The sequence below is a fragment of the Pteropus medius genome, unplaced genomic scaffold (assembly GCF_902729225.1).
Source record: "Pteropus medius unplaced genomic scaffold, Ma_sr-lr_union100, whole genome shotgun sequence".
Classification (NCBI taxonomy): Eukaryota; Metazoa; Chordata; class Mammalia; order Chiroptera; family Pteropodidae; genus Pteropus; species Pteropus medius.
The window spans coordinates 18347044-18366993 of NW_024340696.1; the positions used below are offsets into that span (position 1 = coordinate 18347044).

Consider the following 19950-nt stretch of genomic DNA (forward strand, 5'->3'; position numbering starts at 1 on the left):
GCACTGTTGTAGTGGCAGAGGGTACAGCAATGAACAAAACAGATCAACATCTCTGTCTTCCTAGGGTTTACAATCTAGCTGGAGAGATAAAGAGCCAATAAAATGAACTACACAAATTGGATGGCAAGTAGTGCTCTGCAGAAAAGGAAGGAAGGAAGGGTAGAAAGTGTAAGGGGCGGGGGTTGCAGTTTTATTTAGGTGGCCAGAGAATGCGATATTGAGTAAAGGCCTGAAGGGAGTGAGAGCCAGCCCCGTGGGTATCTGGAGGAAGAGCCTACCAGGCAGAGGGAACGGCCAGCGCAAAGCCTCAAGACAAGAACGTGCTATGTTGCAGGCTGAGCAAGGCAGCTCCCGTGGCCGTCCATGGTGGGAGTGAGAGGGGACGGGCAGATGAGGTCTCAGGGGAAATGGGGAGACCATGTCTGCTGGCATTTGTCTTTCTCTAAAGAGCTTTGCAGTTTGCTTTGTGTGAGATGGGACGCTGTCCGTGGGTTTTGAGCAGGGGGCCCTTTGATCTGTCTTAGGTTGTGACAGGTTCACCGTAACTGCATTGGAGAATGGACAGGAGGGGCAGAGTGCAAGGAGAGAGACGGTCAAGCTGCCCCTGCAGCCCTTCAGGCCAAAGGGAGAGGTGTCTCGGACCAGGGTGGTGACTGTGGAGGAGGGGGCGCCAAGATTGTTCCATTGCTTTCTTCTTCGAAACAGCTTCCTGTTGTGTGTGGATTTGCTATCACTTATTTAACCTCCGGATGGGCGCATTGGTTGTTTCCAGTCATTTACTATTCCAGACAGTGCTACAATGAATACTCTTACGCATGTGTCTCTGAAAAATTTCTAGAAGTGAAATTGCAGAATTGAAGGTTATATACATTTTCAAAAGATTCCCTGTGCAAATCGCTCCCCACAGAGTTACGAGTTCACACTACAGCAGCAATGCATGAGAGAGAGAGTGCTCAGGATATAGCTTCAGGTCAGGTCTCGGGGCTTAGGGGAGATGGGTGGCTGGGGGTGAGGTGCTGCAGGTCCACCTGATTTGCCCCTCTGTAGACCAAAGCACCATGGAGGTGAACACTTTACAGAGGCACAGCCAAAATTCCGGACCCAGCCAGAGTGGAACCATGGAGAGGCAGGGCCTAAGCCTTTGGTAGGACAGAAAGGGTGGCTGTGGCTGCACCTAATAGAAACCCCGTCCTAGAGGGGCTTGGGTAACAAAGAGGTGTAACAGGAAGTGTAGAAGTAGGGCAGAGTCCAAGACCAGTTGATTCAGCATCTTAACTATGTCAGTTAAGTCTCTGCTTCTGAGATGTTTCCCGACACCAACTGAGTGTTCAGCAATTCAGTTCAATTCTAAAACTGACTGTCTAGAATTAGCACGAGCCCACTGGTTGAGGACTCAGTCCCACAAGACTGTCGCCACTTCAGACTCCAGTTACAAGTCCTGGGATTACCCGTGCTTCCCGAACAACATAAATCAGAGGTTGCCACAACGCCCCACCCTCAGGTTCTATAATTTGCTAGAATGACTCACATAACTCAAGAAAGCGCTTTACTTTCTACTACTGGTTTATTATAAGGGATACACTCAGGATACCACATGCAAGGTATGGGGACAGGGGCGTGGCTTGCCCAACACCACTCTTCCCGCTCCTGGATGTGTTCACCAACCAGGAAACTCTCCGAATCTTGTTCTACCATATGATCTAAGAATTGATCTACCATATGATCCAGCAATCCCTCTACTGGGTATTTACCCCAAAGACTTGAAAATCCATATCCAAAAAGATATTTGCACACCGATGTTCATAGCAGCATTATTCACATTGGCCAGGACATGGAAGCAACCAAAATGTCCTAAGATAGATGATTGGATAAAGAAGCTGTGGTACATATATACAATGGAATATTACTCAGCCATAAGAAGAGATCAAATACTGCCATTTGTGACAACATGGATGGACCTCGAGGTAATCATGCTAAGTGAAATGACCCAGACAGAAAAAATTGAAAAAATCACATGATATCACCTACATGTGGGATATAAACCTAAAAGCAACAAATGAACAGGACAAACAGAGACTCATGGACATGGACTATAGACTAGTGGTTACCAGAGGGTAGCGGGTGGGGGGAAGGAGGAGGTAGGCAGGGTAAAGGGGATCAAATATATGGTGACAGAAAGAAACCTAACTATGGGAGGTGAACACACAGTGTAGACATATATCTACCTTACTGTTAAAGTATACAGCTGAAACTTGTTGGATTTCATTATCACCAACCAATATCACCATTGTTAATTAATTAGTTAATTAATTAATTAAAAATAATTTGGGGGGCAACCCACAGAATGGGAGAAAATATTTGAAAATCATATAACTGATAAGGGGTTAATATCCAGAATATATAAAGAACTCATACAATTCAATAGCAACAAAAATCAATCTGATTTTTAAAAATGGGCAGAATATTTAAATAGGCATTTTTTGAAAGAAGACATACAGATGGCCAACAGGTACATGAAAAGATACCCAACATCACTAATCATCAGAGAAATGTAAATCAAAATGATGTAGTACAGGACAAATTTCCCCGAGTCAGGGGTAGACCAAGCCTTGCACTGAAAGGAGGTTCTTTGGCAGAGAGCTTAGTAAGAATTCAACACATACACCAAAGTTAGGGTCAAAAGGAAAGTTTATTAAGGAAGGGGAAAAGCAAAGACTAGAGAAAGCAAAGACAAAAACCCAAGACAAGGAAAAAATGCCCCAATTCGGGGATCCAGTTTATCTATCATTCTTTAGTTCCTGTGAGATATAGTTTAAGGACTTTGTTGACTCGTTTCCTTTGATATGGACATACAGTGAGGAAGGGGAAGGGGAAGAGTACATGGGGTGAAAAGCCTGCTGGCAGTTCCCAGCCTTTACTCCATAGATTCCCCATGATTTTAGCCATAGGGAATGAACGATTTTATTTGTGTAGGGCAGACACTTAAAAGACTGTTTTTTTCTGTCCCCTTTTGCAGGCGTGAGAAACGGGTTGTTAGCCATCCCCCCAGAAATCTTCCTCTGTTCTGCAGGCGTCTTCCTGGCCTGGCCGCAGGGCTGACCAGCATAGTGCCGTCTCTGAATGCAGCTTCCCTTTAACATTTTAATTCTCTTGCCTCCTCCCTACATTAGAAGCACCATGAGACACCGCTTCACACCTGTTCGAATGGCTGTTATCAAAAAGACAAGAAATAACAAGTGTCGGTGAGGATACTGTTGTGTATGAGGTTCCTCAAAACATTAATATGATCCTACAGTTTCACTTCTGGGTATTTATCCAGAGAAAACAAAAACTAACTCAAAAAGATATATGCAACCCCATGTTCACTGCAGCATTATTTACAATCGCCAAGACATGGAAACAACCTAAGTATCCATCGAAGGATGAATAAAGAAAGAAAATGTGGTTTTATATATACAATGTAATATTACTTAGCCATAAAAAAAGGAGGAAATCCTGCTATTTGCCACAACACAGATGGACCTTGAAGGCATTATGCTAAATGAAATAAGTCAGACAGAGAAAGACAAATACCATATGATCTCACTTACATGTGGAATCTGAAAACAAAACAAACTCATAAATACAGAGAATAGATCGGTGGTTGCCAGAGGCTAGGGGTGGGGGTGAGGGTGGGGTGGGGTACTGGGGTAGGTGAAAGGCTTGAAGGGAGACAAAAGGTATAAACTTCCTGTTATAAAATAAATAAGTCCCAGGGTGACTATAATGAATAAGACTCTATTGCATATTTGAAAGTGGCTAAGATCTTAAAAGTTCTACTTGTAAGAAAAAAAAATTTTCACGAGATAAACAAATCTGTAACTGTGTATGGTGATGGGTGTTAACTTTTGTGGTGATCATTTTGCAGTATATACAAATATCGAATCACTGTGTCGTACACCTGAAACTAATATAACGTTATATGTCAATTCACCTCAATTTTTTTTAAAAGAAGAGTTTTTGTAGAGCTCACTCTCCAGGCCTCCTCCCCTCCCAAGAGACCAGTGGGCAGGGCTGAAAGTTCTAACTCTAATCACTCAGTCTTTCTGGTAACTAACTCTATCCTGAGGGTGACTAGGGGCCCCATCCTAAGTCTTTAGAAACTCAGGTATGATGGAAAGAGGATCATTATGAATAACAAAAGACACTCCAATTACTTGGGAAATCCCAAGAGTTTTAGAAGCTCTGTGCCAGGAAGGAACTGGGACAAAGACCAAATATATTTCTTATTACACCACACCTTCCCTCTGCTCTGCTGTTCTAGTTTCGTCCTAGCACCTAAAAGTGCTTCCTGCCAAGGTCCTCTGCAGGACCTGGCTGTCGTTTGCAACAATGGCTGCGTGCTTTCTCATTCAAGCCGTGAAATAAAAGTCCTTCCCTTCCCTTTGATGGCTCCAAGTAGGTCAAGTGTCTGACCTTGTGGGGAGATATCAGGTGCTGATTAGTTAAAGGTCAGGTTCACGATCTAATAATTTGGAAGGGGAATGAATGGTGTGGCCATAACGGGCTTAGATTAATCTGAACCCACTCCTGGAGCTGAGGGTAGGCCCGGCTCCCCCAGAGTCTCAGTAGGTTCTGTGAGGGAGCTGTGGCACCTGAACGATGTCCAGTTCTGTTAGTGAGGAGGAAAGAATGAATGAGATCCAGGTAAGCTACCGGTAGTGTCCACTGTGAGAAGCAAACACATAAAAAATTTGCTACCCTTGACCGCCTTCTCCACTTGACTCAAGACCCTTTACACTGCGTCTCCCAACCTCTTTTTATCAAAGTCTTACCAAAAATGGCATCGACCTATTACCTTTAAAAGATTCTTCAGGAGGGACCACCTTGGGAGAATGTGTTCCACTGCCCCCTGCCAGCACACTGCTGATGGTCAGTGGGAACCGCTCTGTAAGGCCTGAAACCCGATCTGCCACAGTTCCCCCAGAAGCAAAATCTGAGGCTGCAAAGAGTCAGATATTCCCCCACAAGAGTTCTTCGCCCTTAGGGCCCTTGAGGTATTTTTTTTGGCTTGTTTTTATTAACATGTAAATACACATAGAAAAATGCACATGTTATAAAAGCGTGGGAGCTAAAGAAATTATCAGTACTTTCCTCCCACCTTCTGAGTTCTTTTAGCTGGGTTAATAATCAAATTAACAGAGACAGATTAAGAGGAGAAAATAAAACTTGGAATACATGCATATGGGGAATTCACATAGGCATGAAAATTCCCAAAGACAGTGAGGCAGCATTGGGTATATATGACATTTTTGGACAAAGGAAAAACGTGGAGGATGGGGTATTAGATTTCAGAAATGAGAATGGGTGATTTACAGGTAGCTGAGAAAGAGCGGGAACATACATGGCAAGAAAATTCTTGCTGGCCACTCAGAGGAGAGTGGGGTCTCTCCTCAGAGAGGCTTGGGGTCTACCTGACTAACTCTAAGGTGAATACTCTTAAGGTGACCAAGCCCAGGCTCCTTCCCTAAAGCAGGTTTTTCTGTCTGAATTTCTTGGGCAGGAGGGAGGGGAGGGTCACAGGTTCTTTCTGTCTTTTGTTTTTTAATAAACATCTTAAAAATCAGTGTCTCAAAAGGCAGCTTTAGAGTGGCAAACCTTTGGTCCCTTTCAAAAACATGGCTCAATGTATTTTCACAAACTTAACATGGCCAGGGGACCAGCACCAAAATCAGGAGCATGACCAGCACCCTTTCTAATTGTCCCCACTAACATTTCTATTTCTAACACCCTAGTTTGCCTGTTTTTAAACTTTATATAAATTGGTTATAGGATATGTACTCCTTGGGATCTTGTTTCTTTTTTCAGCATGACTCATCCATACTATAGCATGTAGTTGTAGTTTGTTTATTCTTGTTTCTGCATAGTATTTTCCACTGAGCTATTTTAAAAACATAAAGAAGCTTAATGAATATTGTACAGTTCCCTATTAATTAATATTAATTAGCAGGACTAGTGAACGAGCAGGACTAGTGAACGAGCATGCCAAAATTCTTTGCTTTTGCATAGAATGATAGCAACTAACCAGTGTGTTTGCCCTGGTTATCACATAGCCTGTGTTTTAGGAAAAAGGAGGAAAACGAATGAGTTATTACATAATGCATGCGGTCTGTTTAGTAGAGAAAATCTTTAAAAATAGGAAGCATAGAGAAAAATAAAAGCAGAGGTGCTTTGTGGTAGGAATACTGGGGCCCTTATTGAGCAGTCATTTGATTGATTGATTGATCTAGTCATCAAATATGTATCAAGTGCCACTTATATGCCTAGTATTCGGCCTCTAATTTGGGTTCCTCCTAATTCCTAACCAATTGGTTGGCTCTCAGCATCTAATGACAAGTGAGTAACAATGGAAGAAAGATATCTTCTCTAGAAATTCTAAATGAGTATAAAGAGTTCCTTTAAAGAATTTTTAAGCAACTTTTTTTCCTCACTAGCTAAACGAAGAAAACAGAAATTCTGTCTTTAACACTACCTCCCCACCAACTAACCACCGGTGATCAATACCTCAGAATGTGGCCTCCCAGAGCTATGCGTGCAAATCTATATGGCTATACAAATATATTTTAAATGTTATTACTCTGTATCTATCTTTTCATAATTTTCATTAAAAAATAGACATTTTTAAAGAGCAGTTTTAGGTTCACAGCAAAATCGAGAGGATAGTACAGTGAGTTCCCAAATACCCCATCTCTCACAGCTCTTCAAATATGGGCATCCCATCAGAGGGGGACATTCGTTACAATGTTTGAACCTGTATTATTACATCATAATTGCCCAAAGTCCATAATTTATATTAAAGTTCACTCTTGGTCTTATACATTGTATGGATTTGGATAAACGTGTGATGACATGTATCCACCATTACAGTATCATCCAGAGAATATTCACTCTCCTCCCTACCACCCCCACCTCCTGGCCACCACTGATCTTTTTACTGTCTGTACAGTTTCGCCTTTTCCAAAGTGTCATGTGGTTGAAAGGATACAGTATGTGGCCTTGTCATATTGTCTTCTTTCACTTAATAATAACTTTCATTTCTATTTAATAATATGCTAAGCATGTGTTTCCATGTCAACAAATATTCTCTGAGAGCATTGTGAATTGCTGCCTAGTATTTCATTGTATGCTACATATTAGCTTCTCTCCTGTGTTCGAGGTTTACATTATTTCTTGGGTTTTTTTTTTGCTACTAAAAATAGTGCCGTAGAGAACAGCCTTGTGGGCAAATCTTTGCACACAACTTAATTTTGTCCTTAGGATCCATTCCTATATTTGGGATTGCTCCTTCAAAGGGTTTGCTCACTTCAAACCTTTTGATATATTGTGCCAAATTACCCTCCAGAAAGGATAGACCAATTTATATTCCAGCGGGTGGGGCATATAGCATATTTCCCCCACACTCTGGCTCTTGCCAACTCTGAAAACATATTTTTGAGGTTTTTAATATTTGCCAGCTTAAGAGAGGAAAAATTATATTTGTTTTAATTTATATTTATTTGAGTATTAAAGTTTTGCAGATTACCATAAAGCATATTGGCTATTTGTCTTTTTTCTTTTGCAAATTGCTTTTTCATGCTATTTTCTTCCCCCCCCCGATTGAAATGAGTATCCTTATAGTATAAATTTATTAAAAGTGTATCTCTAGTAAAGGCATTAACTGCTATGAAGGCCCTCTTTTAATGTCAAAAAATTTTCACCGATGTGTTATACTTTTACAATAATAAATAAAATGAATGATAATAAGAACTAACATTTATATAGTGCTTATTATATGCCAGGCATTATGCTATGTAAAACAGCCCTATGAGATAGGTTCTGACATCAGTCCCATTGAACACATGGGGAAACCAATTAACTGTGCAGGGGTGGTTAATTAATTTTCTCAAGGTTCCTTAGCTTGTGAATGACTGTGCTCGTATCAGCTGATTAACAAAACACATGGTGACATAGAGCTTCTATGAATTCAATAACACTTTTTAATAAATTTATCTTTTGTTCATCACAAAAGTATCTACATATATTTGCAAATCTATCTTACATATAAGTTCAAGGCATATAATTTTTTCTCTCTATAGGCAGTGCTTGCTGGGCATATAAATTCAATAAATCCCTGTAATTATTCCAAGCTCCCCGCACCCCCGCCATTACCCCCATGGTTTACTGTCAACACCACATTGGACCTTATATATCCAAGAAGGGGAAACTGAGGCTTAGGGCAAGGCAAGACCTTGCTCTAGGTCACTTAAAACGTTTATGGCATAGCCTAGACTGAGACCTGGGCCTCAGATACCCAGCTCAGGTCAGTGTGTGACTTGAGCCACAAGTCAAACACTGACCTGAGCCAGCTCCCTAATCTCCTGTCCCTTTGTTATCAGAGGGGACAACAGAGGATGCTGTGGTGGTACCAGAACAGACCTTCCAGATGTCATGGTGCCAGCCTCTAGGGAAACCAAGTCCTCTGGCCACACTGGCTGCTGGGCATTCCAGGACCTTGGCACACTGCCAAGGGTGAAAACCGAGCTGCAGGCTCCTGAGCTCCATTCTGCCCCCTCCTCTTAGTTTGCATCTCATTGCTGGGTTTGCAACATGCCTAATCTCTATGTGTGCAGACTCAGAGGAGCCAGCTGAGAGGGAGCGTTGCCAACAGCTCGGAGTCCTCCGTGAGGCCTGCTGACCCCGCTCCCCCAAGCCCCTCACTGGGCAAGCGGGGCCAGAGCAGTCTGCCGAAATGGTTTCTGGAACTTCACCTGACTCAATGAAGGACATAAGCCTGTATCTTCCCCTTCTTCCCAAATGGAAGTTCATTTTATCCTGCCATATCCCATTTTTCCCTCCCTACACCTAGACACAGAAAGGATCGGTCATGCTTGATCCTGGTTCTCCAGGCAACTGGATTCTTCCAAGAATGGAGAGAACTTAATTATACAGACAATCCATAAATAGGTGTCAAATAATGAATACTCTGTAACCCATCCTGTTTCCTTTTTTGCTTTAGCTGCCAGGAGTCTCAGAAGCATGGCAAGCTAAATCACTAACCATCTTAAAACAGATTCGTGGTATAATTCTTGGCATCACTCTTTCTCCATGAGGTCTCTGGTTGTTCAGCTGTCCTACTGAGTATGTGTTTGTGCTATAAACCATCATAATTCTTTTGCATGATGAAGGTGGGATATAAATGAAAAATAAGACATGAAAGGAAGTGGCCTGTAGACATTTCTACTTTGAGATACAAATGAATGCTTTTCTCAGAAGGAGGTTTCCCTGGGACTACTTAAGGCTTAGAAAAATGTCGCTGTGCCTTTTCTCCTCTGTCTGTCTTTTTTTCCTTTCCTACATTCTTTTTCCTTCCCACTTTCCTCTTTCTTTTTTCCCTCTTCCCCTCTGTCTTTTACTGTCTTGCTATTGCCCGCTTTCCTTTCCTTCCCTCCTTTTTAGTCTTTCTTCCTTTTATCCCCCCTCTCTCTCCTCTTCCTCCTCAGCCCCTTGCTTCTGGGAAGCCAGTTCAATGTTAATATTCCTTAAAAACCCAGACCACCCGGCTCTTTCCAAGGCCTTGCCCCGCCCCTCCCCCCCCTTTACCTCATTTACTCTTTAGTCTTCTTGGGGATAACTTGGCGATTATAATTATTTCCATTTTACCAGGAAGACACTAAGGGCTGGAGAGTTTAAGTGATGTGCCCATGGTCACACAGCTCATACTTTACAACTTATTATCAGATTCAGGCTCCAGGCCTCACGAGTCTAATTCCATCACACTCACCCCCCTTGCCTGGCAGAGGTCACTGAGAGAACACCCCAAAGAGAAGAGGATTCGATATAATACCTCCACACACCTCCCCTGTCTTCCCTTTTGAGGTCTCTTTCAGAGTTGAGATTGCCATTGGGGCCAGCAGGACATATTAGAGGCAGGCAGTGAATTATGACATGGGTCATTAATTCATTTGGCAAATGTTTATTGAGAATATGCTATGGGCTGGGCAAGGCTGAAACCAGGGTAAGGCAAGCAAGTCACCTAGGGGACAAAATTTAAGGAGGCACTCACTTTCTTTCAGGTGCCATTCCTGCAAGTAGGTGCATGACCCTAAGAATGGGTGCCTCCTTCAAACTGATGCCCTAACTCCTTGATTATCTTTCACTGGTTCTGCCCTGGTACCAAGTGCTGATACAAGTGCTGGCAATTCAACGGTGAGCAAAAGGACCTGGCACCCTACCCTTGGGGAGTTTGCAATCTGTTATTGGAAACATATCAATCAAATAATCAGGCTAACAAAAGACTGTTCTAAGTGTGACAAGTACCATGAGGAAAGGGACATGAGGCTGGAGAGGGTATTATGGAGGGGGGACAGGGAAGGCTAAAGGTTGGGTAGGAGCTGCCAGCTGTGTGCAGGTGGAAGACACAGCAAGTTCAAAGGCCCTGTGGCAGGGTGGAACATGGCATAGAGGTGAGGCTAGTGGAAGGCAGAGGACCCAGAGCAGGGTGGCCCAGTGCAAAATGGTCCCAGGCAGTCTGTTTCTAATATAGTGCCACTGTGCAAATGATTAACTTAAAAAAAAAAAAATCTAATGCAGTGGAGAGAATTCAAAGCCCGCTTGCCTTAATGATGTCCCTCATACCCACCTTTCCGATCCGCTTTCTTCAGTGAGTTGTGCACAAATTGTGCCTTGCTCCCTCCAAACTCATCTTGGTCCATTTAATACAGCAAATATCTCTGACAGAATCTAATATTTGCCACATTTTCCAGATGAAGAAATGGGAGCACAGAGAAGTTAGATAACTTACCGCCTTAGTTAGCTCAGCCGCCACAACAAAATGTCACCGACTGGGTGGTTTAAACAACAGATTTTTAGTTCTCACAGTTCTGGAGGCTGCAAAGTTCAAGATAAAGGTGCTAGCTAATTCAGTTCCGGTGAAGCCTCCCTTCCTGGCTTGAAGACTGTTGGGTCTTGCCGCTGTCCTCACATGGTGAAGAGCGTGGCCTCTGGTGTCTCTTCTTTTTACAAGGGCACCAGCCCTATGGGGATCAGAGCCCCACCCTATGACCTCACTTAACCTTCTCACCTCCTCTGAATGCAGGCACACTAGGGGTTAGGGTAGCAACATGAATTGGGGGGAGGGCACGTTCAGTTTATGACACCTGCCTAGGTGTTAACACACAGCTAATCAGTGGGATTTGAATGGCAGGCATTGCTGCTCGAGCCCAGGCTCCTAACCACTAGACTTAAATGCCTCAAGATGTTTGTGTGTGAATGTTGCCATCCGAGTGAGAAGTGCTTCTCAGGGACAGGGGTCGTGACTTCTTACAAATCCATAGGGTTTTGCCCCCACCTGGCAGTTGGACATGTGGTCTCTGGCCTGAACCTAGCCTAGGGCGATCCAGGTGATCCCTTTGGAAGAGGACTGGGCTAAGGGTATGGCGTGGAGGTAAATCAGACCTGAAACCTTACGCTTGAATTGGGAGTTGTTTCCAGTTTATCCAGAGGGGACCCCAGGCTCCAGACCAGAGTTCACCAGGAATGAACTGGGTGTTCTTGGGCAAGTCACTTGACACCTTCCAGCCCTAGGTTCCTGCCTTGGCGATCCCCAACCCTTGCCTTCTCACAGGGGAACTGCGGGCCATCCACGGGCTATGCTGTCGGCCAAGCACCAAACGTGAAGCCCCTGATACGCCACTGACAGACGCCCCCCACCCCCACCAGGCCGCGCAGGTGTGGAAGGGGGCGGGCGTGCGAGGCGTGGCCAGCAAGTTGGGTGGCGGTGCCCGCTCCGGTGGCGCCGCAGGCCGCGCTGCAGGGGGGCTGGGTCGGCGGCGGAGGCCGGGAGGGCGCGCGGTGCGCTGCTTGCGCCTTTCGCAGACCTGCTCCTCCACCCGCCGGGCCGCGGAGCCCAGCCTTCCCTGTGCTATCACCCGCACCAGACGCCCGCCCAGCGCCCCTCGGCCCGCGCGGGGGCCGACCCCGCAGGAGGGGCTGGAATTCCTCCCAGGGGGCCCCCTCCTGCCGTCCCTTCTGGGCGCTCGCTTCCTCCCGCTCCCCGCGCGCCCCCCTCCCGGCCGCCAGCCAACTGCGTGCCCCCGGGGCCGGCAAGAAGCCACATGCCCCCGCAAGGAATGCCGGGCCTGTCGGGCGGGGGGCGGGCGCTGGGCAGGGCCGGGCCGGGCAGGGAGCGCCCCGCCGGGAAGGTTGGTGAGAGGGAACGAGCCAGCCCGCGCCCTCCCCGGCCCCCCGGGCCGGCCCGATCACTGCATCTCACACTTTCCCCGCCTGACACGCGGACGGGACGACCCGTGAGCTCCAGGGGCTGGGGACGCCCCGGAGGGCTGGAGCCGAGCGGCTCGGCCCGGCCCAGGCAGCCCCCGGCCCCCTCTGCGCGCCCCCGTCCCGGCCGGCTTTGAGGAGGGGGCAGGCCGTCATGTTCCCCCACACCCCTCCCCGCTGCCGCCGGCTTTGGGGCCCCGGTGGGGAGCAGGGGGCTGATTAGCCGAGGAGCAGGGGTGTGGCCAGCGGGGGCCCCCGGTAGTGAGTCACACACGCCGATCGCCCAGTCCCGGGGCGAGCACGGCCCCAGCCTGAGCTGCGCGCTGCCCTGGCCCGGGAGTGCCCTGGGCTTGGCATGCGGACGCTGGGGTGCCGAGGGAGAGGCCGAGGCCCGGCGCTGTGCTGGAGGAGGGCGGTAAGCCGCGACTGGCGGGACTCCCCTAGAGAGCGCGGGGTGGGGCTTGGAGTCAGGGCCGGCCCACACCAAGCCCCCCAAGCCCCGCCTGTACCTGCTCTGAGCTGGCAAAGCGAGCCTGGCTGCATTCCCTGGCAGCCCCCGGGCGAGGGGCTGTGCAACCAGGCGCTTAGGGCCCATTTCGTCGACCCGCCCCTTCTTGGCCCCAGCTGGACTCGAGTCGATCCCTCCCCTGCTCCCCACTGCAGAGTTTTGTGCTGAGGTTCCTGCGGGTTCCTCATACCCTTTGCCCTTTGGTCTTGGGTTCCAGGCTGTGCTATCCAGCCCTGCCTTCTGGCCTGAGCTGCCCCTGGCCCCTGACCCCATGGGGCTGGTGGCTCCAGTCGTCCCCAGGACCAGCCTGGGATAGAAATGGCATTTCCTCTTGGCTGGGCTACAGCTGTTTTTGTTGTCTGTGTTCTCAAGCGCTTCCTCTGGGGATGGTAGGGAGGGTAACCAGACTCCACAGGACCCCCGATTGCCCTCTTCACCACTCACCCCTCTTCCCCTGTCTCTTTGATCTTCTTCCTGTGCTGGTCCTGCCTTCCCGTCCCCAGGACAGAATGACTGAGAACATGAAGGAGTGCTTGGCGCAGACCAAGGCGACCGTGGGGGACATGATGACCGTGGTGAAGACAGAGGTCTGCTCACCACTCCGCGACCAGGAGTATGGCCAGCCCTGGTGAGGCCCCTGTGTGTGGACAAGAGAGGGAGAAGGGGGACGTCACTGGGCCGGGTTGATGGGAGACCCTGGGGAGAGTTCCCACTCCCTGCTCTGGGATCAGAGGTGAGGGCAAGCTCTAGAAAAACCCAAGTAGTGGCCCAGGAATGCCTGGGCCCAGGTCTCAGGACTCCTTCCTTTCCACTACCCCCTGCACAGAACCCGCAGGCTGGCGGGGACTCCCTTCCCTGCCCCACAGCCCCATGGCCTCCCGGCCAGGTTCTTGGCTTCTCCGCTCACCAGCCTCTCCCTCCCTGATGCCTTCTTCGCTTTCTTTACTGGCCCTGTCCCGGCCAGCTCTAGGAGACCAGACCCCTCAGCCATGGAAGTGGAGCCCAAGAAACTGAAGGGAAAGCGTGACCTCATCATGCCCAAAAGCTTCCAGCAAGTGGACTTCTGGTGTAAGTGGAGCTTGGGGCTATTTCCTGGGCTACTCTTCCCTTCCCCCCTGACCCCTCACCCCATCTCACTTAGGGCATTTGCAGCAGTAATAATAATGATAGGCACTCACCTAATATGTACCAGACACACGTCCAGGCTGCAGGTAATCTTCCCCATTGGCCACTGAAGTGGCTGTTATTGGTCCCATTTTCCAGTTGAGGAGACTGAGGCTTGATGAGGGTTAAGGATCTTGCCTTAGGTCCCACAGTCCACCAGATGCACAGTTGCAATTTAAACCCAGACCCATCGGACTCCAGAACATACTCTTTCTTCTGCTTTTTCAGACTTGAAACAAAGGGAGCTACTGGCATCCCTAGTGTTGGCAGGCCTGTCCTTGAGCCCCCAGGGAGGGTACTGGGTTATCGCTCCTGAAAACTCAGGAGCCTGCGACTGGCTGGGATGGAGCCAGGGCTAGGGTTCCGGAGAGCCATGCAGTGTGCTTCCCACTGCCCTATGCTGTCCTCAGGGCAGGCTTCCCATCAGCCCCTCAGCCTCCTCCATGGGGGTCCTACCTCCTGAAACAACTGAGGCTCTCTTTCCTCCTTCCATCCCTCCAGTCTGCGAGTCCTGCCAAGAGTACTTTGTGGATGAGTGCCCGAACCATGGTCCCCCGGTGTTTGTGTCTGACACACCGGTGCCTGTGGGCATCCCAGACCGGGCCGCCCTCACCATCCCACAGGGCATGGAGGTGGTCAAGGACGCCAGTGGGGAGAATGACGTGCGATGCATAAATGAGGTCATCCCCAAGGGCCACATCTTCGGCCCCTATGAGGGGCAGATCTCCACCCAGGACAAATCAGCTGGCTTCTTCTCCTGGCTGGTGAGTGTCCCCAGGGCTGTGCCCTTGGAGAGGGTGCTGATGAACATGGAAGGGAACCAGCAGGGGGAGCTGTCCGCTGTGGCCATCTCTCATGGGCACGTGGATGATGGATCTTGCTGTCCCCTTGCCCCGGCTAAGTGACTGCACCCCTTGGTGGCTGAGGGCCATGCTAAGGAGCTCTTCTGGTGGTAGTCAGCAGAATCAGTGGTGGGGTGCTTTCCCCATGAATCCTCCCATGCGCGTCTAGCAGGCCATTCAGTGGCATTTATGGAGGGTTTCCTCAAGCCCTCCTCTGGAGCAGGTGACTTGGAGCTGGAGGGATGCAGAGTATGACATTCAGCCACAAAAGGCAGTACTATCATGTGCTTGGCTAGGTGCTGGAGGTAAAAACTTCAACAAGACAGACATGGTCCCTGCCCTCAGGGAGTAGACAGTCTGATGGGGAGAGCAGGCATTGAACAAGTATGTGCATATGTGATAATTATTAATGAAGGGAGAATACAGGATTCTCTGGGAACCATGGGAGATGGCAGTGTTCATAGTATTTGGGAATTTGAGGCCCAGAGCCCAAGTTCATATGTCAGCCAGCTTTGCTATTTATTATCTAATGTACCCTTGGATGAGTCATTTAACCTCTGTGCCTATTCTGTAACAGGATAATCATAGCTGATGGTGAAGATTAAATGAGCCAATACTGTAAAGTTCTTGGAGTTGTGCTTGCCCTTAGTAAGCATGCAGTGAATATCAGCTATTATTATTACAATTATTGTTGGCCTGCATGAGGGGTTTGGGCAAGATTTCCTTTAGCCTGAGACTCAGAGAATGAGTAGCAATAGTAGAGAGGGGAAGGGAAAATGCTCCGTGCAGACAGAACAGCTGAGAGAGAGGAACTCCAAGAAGTCCGGTGTGGCGACAGCAATGAGCCTGGGAGGCAGAGTGGCAAGAAATTGGCAGGAGAGGGAGGCAGGGGCCAGATCACACTGTGTCTCATAAACCAGGGTCAGTGCATCCTCTCTCCCATGGGCCAGGGGAAGCCGCTGAAGCATTTCAAGCAGAGGTGTGACTCAGTTAGTTTGCAAAATGGAGAACTGGGATTCAGATGGGAGGCTGAGGTGGTGGTTTGGGTAAAGAAAGATGGTGGTTTAAACTCAAGTGCTAGGGGTGGGCACATTTGAGAGAGAGTCAGGAGGGAGAATCCCCAAGATTTACTGATGTATGGAATGTGGAGGTGAGGAAGGGGAAGAAGAATTATCAAAGATGATTCTCAGGAGTCAAACTTGAACAGAAATGGGGCGATGTGAGACAGTAGGGAAAGGCAGGCTGAGGGTAGGAAGGTCATTCATTGTGCATTAAGGAAATACTTCTTGAGGGTCTCCTTTGTGCCAGGCACGGGCTGGCCCTGGGCTACAATGGTGGGCCTGACCTCACAGAGTTTACTGTGGGGAAGAGGTAATAAATCAAAAAATAAGATAAATAAATAGAAAATTATGACTCCAAAAGGTAATAGAGAAAGTGAAGCTAGGAGAAAAATGAACAACCAAGGGAATTGGTGTGGCCAGGGGGAGGCTTCCTGATAGTTGGGCTGTGGTCGAAGGAAGAGGATGTTGACCAGGTGATTGGTGAGGGGCATCCAGATAGATGGAACAGCATGCACAGAGGCCCTGTGGCAGAAGGCAGCACAGCACATTTAAGCATAGGAAGAAGGTCAGTGTGCCTGGAGCGCAGCCAACACAAGGGCCTGAAGCAGGAGACAGAGGCTCGGCCATATAGGCACCAGTGAGCTCGGTGGGGACTTCTGTTCTTTATTTTAAGAACTATGAGAAGTTTCACTAATGTTTTGAAAGGGTGACTGGCCACAGCCTGGAGAGCTGATGATAGGGTGGAGAGGCATTGGTCAGGAATGGATACCCACACCCCAGTTAGAGGGCTGTGGTCATTCTCTTAAGTGGACAATGATAGTGGCTTGGTTAGGGTGGGGGCAGAGACATGGAGCAAAGTAAAGATGGTTTGTGAACTGTTTCAGAGACTAAAGGAATTTGATTTAGAAATAGACTAATTGGCCTAAGTGAAGGAGAGGGAGGTGTCAGGAACAACTCCTGTAGCGTTCCTCTCCCAACAGGTCAGGAATTTCTCTTTCTCTGAGACATGGGGAATTCCAGAAGGGGACTGGGTTGAGAGAAAGATCCTGGTTTTGGTTTTGGACTTGTTGAGTTTGGAGTGACATCAAGATATCCAAGTGGTGATGTCAACTAGGTGGTTAGATATATGGGTTCAGAGCTTGGAAGGGGGGTTTGGTGATGTCACTTCATAAGCCACCTGTGCAGAGGTTGTGAGCGGTGCCGGGGCTGTGGAGGGCAGCCCCCCAGGGAGAACGAGCTGATCAAAAGCCACGTGGAAAGGGCCTAGGACTCAGTTTTGAGGACCTTCCGCCGTTAGTGATTCAGAAGGGAAATTTGGTCCTACAAGGGAAACAGAGAAAGAGCAGCATGAGAGGCAGGAAGGCCAGAATGGCCAACGGTGTCGAATTCTGCTGAGAAGACAAGCAAGAGAAGGGCTTAAAAGTACCTGTGGGATTTAGTGCCAGGGAAGTCATTGGAGACTTTAGTAGGAGCTGTTACCGTAAACCAGTAGTTCTCAACCCGGAGCGATTCACTCCCACCGCTCCCCCACCACTGGCACATTTGGCAGAGTCTGGAGACATTTTTGGCCATCACAACTTGGGATGGAGATGTGCTACTGGCAGCTAGAAAGTAGAGGCCAGGGATGCTGCTCAACCTTTTATAATGCACGAGACAGCCTCCCACGACCAAGAACGATTGGGCCTCAATTGTCAATAGTACTGTGAGATACTGCAGAAGAGCGATGAGATGGAAACCTTATTAGAACGGAGGTGATCCATATAGTCAGATGGGGAGAGCAGGCATTGAACAAGTATGTGCACATGTGATAATTATTAATGATTAGAGATGAGGAGGAGAGGAGAGAGGTAGGGGGTTGGAAGGCTGATGGCCGGAGGAAGACATGGGGTCAAGGGAGTTTGTTAATGAGAGAGACTTTAACATCCTCAGAAGGCCCAGTGGGAGGAGTCCTGCTGAAGAAATGGTTGAATACAGAGTGGAGATAAAGCATGGAATAAGCTTTTATATTACCCGAGGAGGTAATACAGTTGGAGACATGGGATATGGAGAGAAGGCGGGTCAACATTTTTCTGTCACTGGAGGGATATCCAAAAGGCTTGGAGCAGATGGAGGGGGTGAAGTATAGTAGGCCAAATAATATCCCGCCCCTCCCCCGCAAAGGATGTCCATGTACTGATTCCTGGAACCTGTGACTATGTTATCTTATATGGCTAAAAGGACTTTGCATCTGTGATTTTACTTAAGAATCGGAAGATGGAGAAATTGTCTTGGATTATTGGGGCGGGCCCAATTTAATTGCAAGCATGTTTATGAGAGGCAGGCAGAGGCAAGAGAGTCAGGGTCAGAGAGAAAAGATAGAAAGATGCTTTCCTCTTGGCCTTGAAGATGGAGGACGGAGCCAGGAGCCAAGGAAGGCAGGCAGTCTTCCTTAGAAGCCAGCAAACAGGTTCTTCCTTAGAGCCCAGAAAGAACCCAGCTTTGCCGACATCTTGATTTTAGGACTTCTGACCTCCCAAATTGTAAGTTAATAAATTTGTGTCATTTTAAGCTACTGTGTTTGTGGCACTTTGTTTCGGCAGCGATAGGAAATTCACGTAGTAGGCTTATGTGTTTGGGGGGGACATCTGCTCAAATGTGTGGAGAGGTGCAGAGAGGTGGCTTGAGACTGAGGAGAATGGAGAAAGTGAGTTCAGGTTGGGGGGAGTAGAGTTCGAGGTGCCCGCGAGATGCCCAGGTGGAGCTGCTCAGAGGCTCATTGGTGCGTGTGGGTCTGCAGCCCAGGGCGGAAGCCTGGATGCAGGGGAAAACTAAGCATATAAGTTTATGCATCCAAAGCCCTGGGAAGGGACGGGTGGTGGGGTCAGTGCTGCGGAGGGTGAGACTCTTGAGGACCGAGAGCTGCTTGGCTCAGGTCTCGGTGTCCTGGCAGGGACAATTTCACAGTGAAAGCCCCATTGCCATGGACTGGGGTGTGAGTGGGAGCAGAGGAGAGGGGCCCAGCGAGGGTAGCTGGCTCGTTTTAGAAGTCTGGCTGCTCACCCAGCAGTTGTTCTGTGCTGGGTGCCTACCGCATTCCTCCTCACAATAGTCCCGCAGTTGGAGGTTGCTGCCCCTCTGGTTCAGGTGACGGAACCAGGGACCGAAGAGGTTAAGCGGCCCCGACTCCCATAGCTGATACAGGGTAGACTTGGGCTCCTTCAGAGATAGCGCCTCTCCATTATGCCAGGGGGCTTTAAGGAGTTCTTTTACGGAGAGACCGATATGACTAAAGAAGTGGAGCAATGAATTTGGTTATGTGTCCACCCTCACAGACACAGAGCCACTCCGAAGCCACTAACTAGGTCCTGAGCCGGGAGCTCTGGGTGTAACAGAAAAGCATGAGGTTGAAGGAACATGTGAAGGCTTTGGCCTTTGTGATCCACAGGTTCCCTGTTCTTCGGGAGCCTGTGATACAGCTACGGGCCAAGGTGGGTGGAAGGGGAGGAGGCTTATTCCCAACCAAGTAGTAGGGAGGCAGAGTGTTGCTGGTGATTGTAATGCTGCAGAAGGCTCTAGGAACAGGGAGAGGGGAATTGGTTTTGGCTGGGCGGACTGGAGATGGGTCTTGAGGATGGGTAAAAGTTCAGTGGAGGAGGGTGACATGACGGCTTCTCAGCCTGTGGGAAAAATCTCAGGGGAGAAAATCTAGGGCCACGCCCAGGGAAGGGCTGTTAGGATCCCCTCCTCCCCACACAAGAATCAGAGTCTACACCTAGGGAGAGCCCAGCCCTGCAAGCTGGGGTCTGGAAAGCAGACAGCTTCCCCAGGCTTGCCACCTGGTGTGGGCGGGTTGGTAGTAAAGGGAGGATAGGAAGCCCTGGAGTTTGCAGCCAGCTCCGTCCACCGGGGTAGGAACAGCGGCCAGCATGTTGCTCCCCGGGAGGGTCCTTCCGGGCCTTAGGGCTGCAGCAAGTGGCTGGGTGAGGGGAGGGAGTGACTGGAGGTCGAAGGAACATGTGGAGGCTTTGACCTTTGTGATCCAGAGAAGTGAGAGTCATTGAAGGCCTGGAGAGAACAGATGTGCAAAATGGTTCAAAGAAAG

At 48.6% G+C, this 19950-nt stretch overlaps 1 protein-coding gene across 7 annotated transcripts in view; it reads left to right on the top strand.

Annotated features, from left to right (window-relative positions):
• Positions 1-19950, top strand: part of PRDM11 (PR/SET domain 11) — an 80704-nt gene that overhangs the window by 21738 nt on the left and 39016 nt on the right. For 2 of the 7 annotated variants that reach the window (XM_039867704.1, XM_039867669.1), the window contains exons 2-4: positions 13306-13430; positions 13767-13870; positions 14468-14730. In XM_039867704.1, the coding sequence (XP_039723638.1) occupies positions 13312-13430; positions 13767-13870; positions 14468-14730 (486 nt within the window). In that variant the 5' untranslated portion in view covers positions 13306-13311. The other 5 variants (XM_039867650.1, XM_039867677.1, XM_039867696.1 and 2 more) reach the window with 5 other exon arrangements.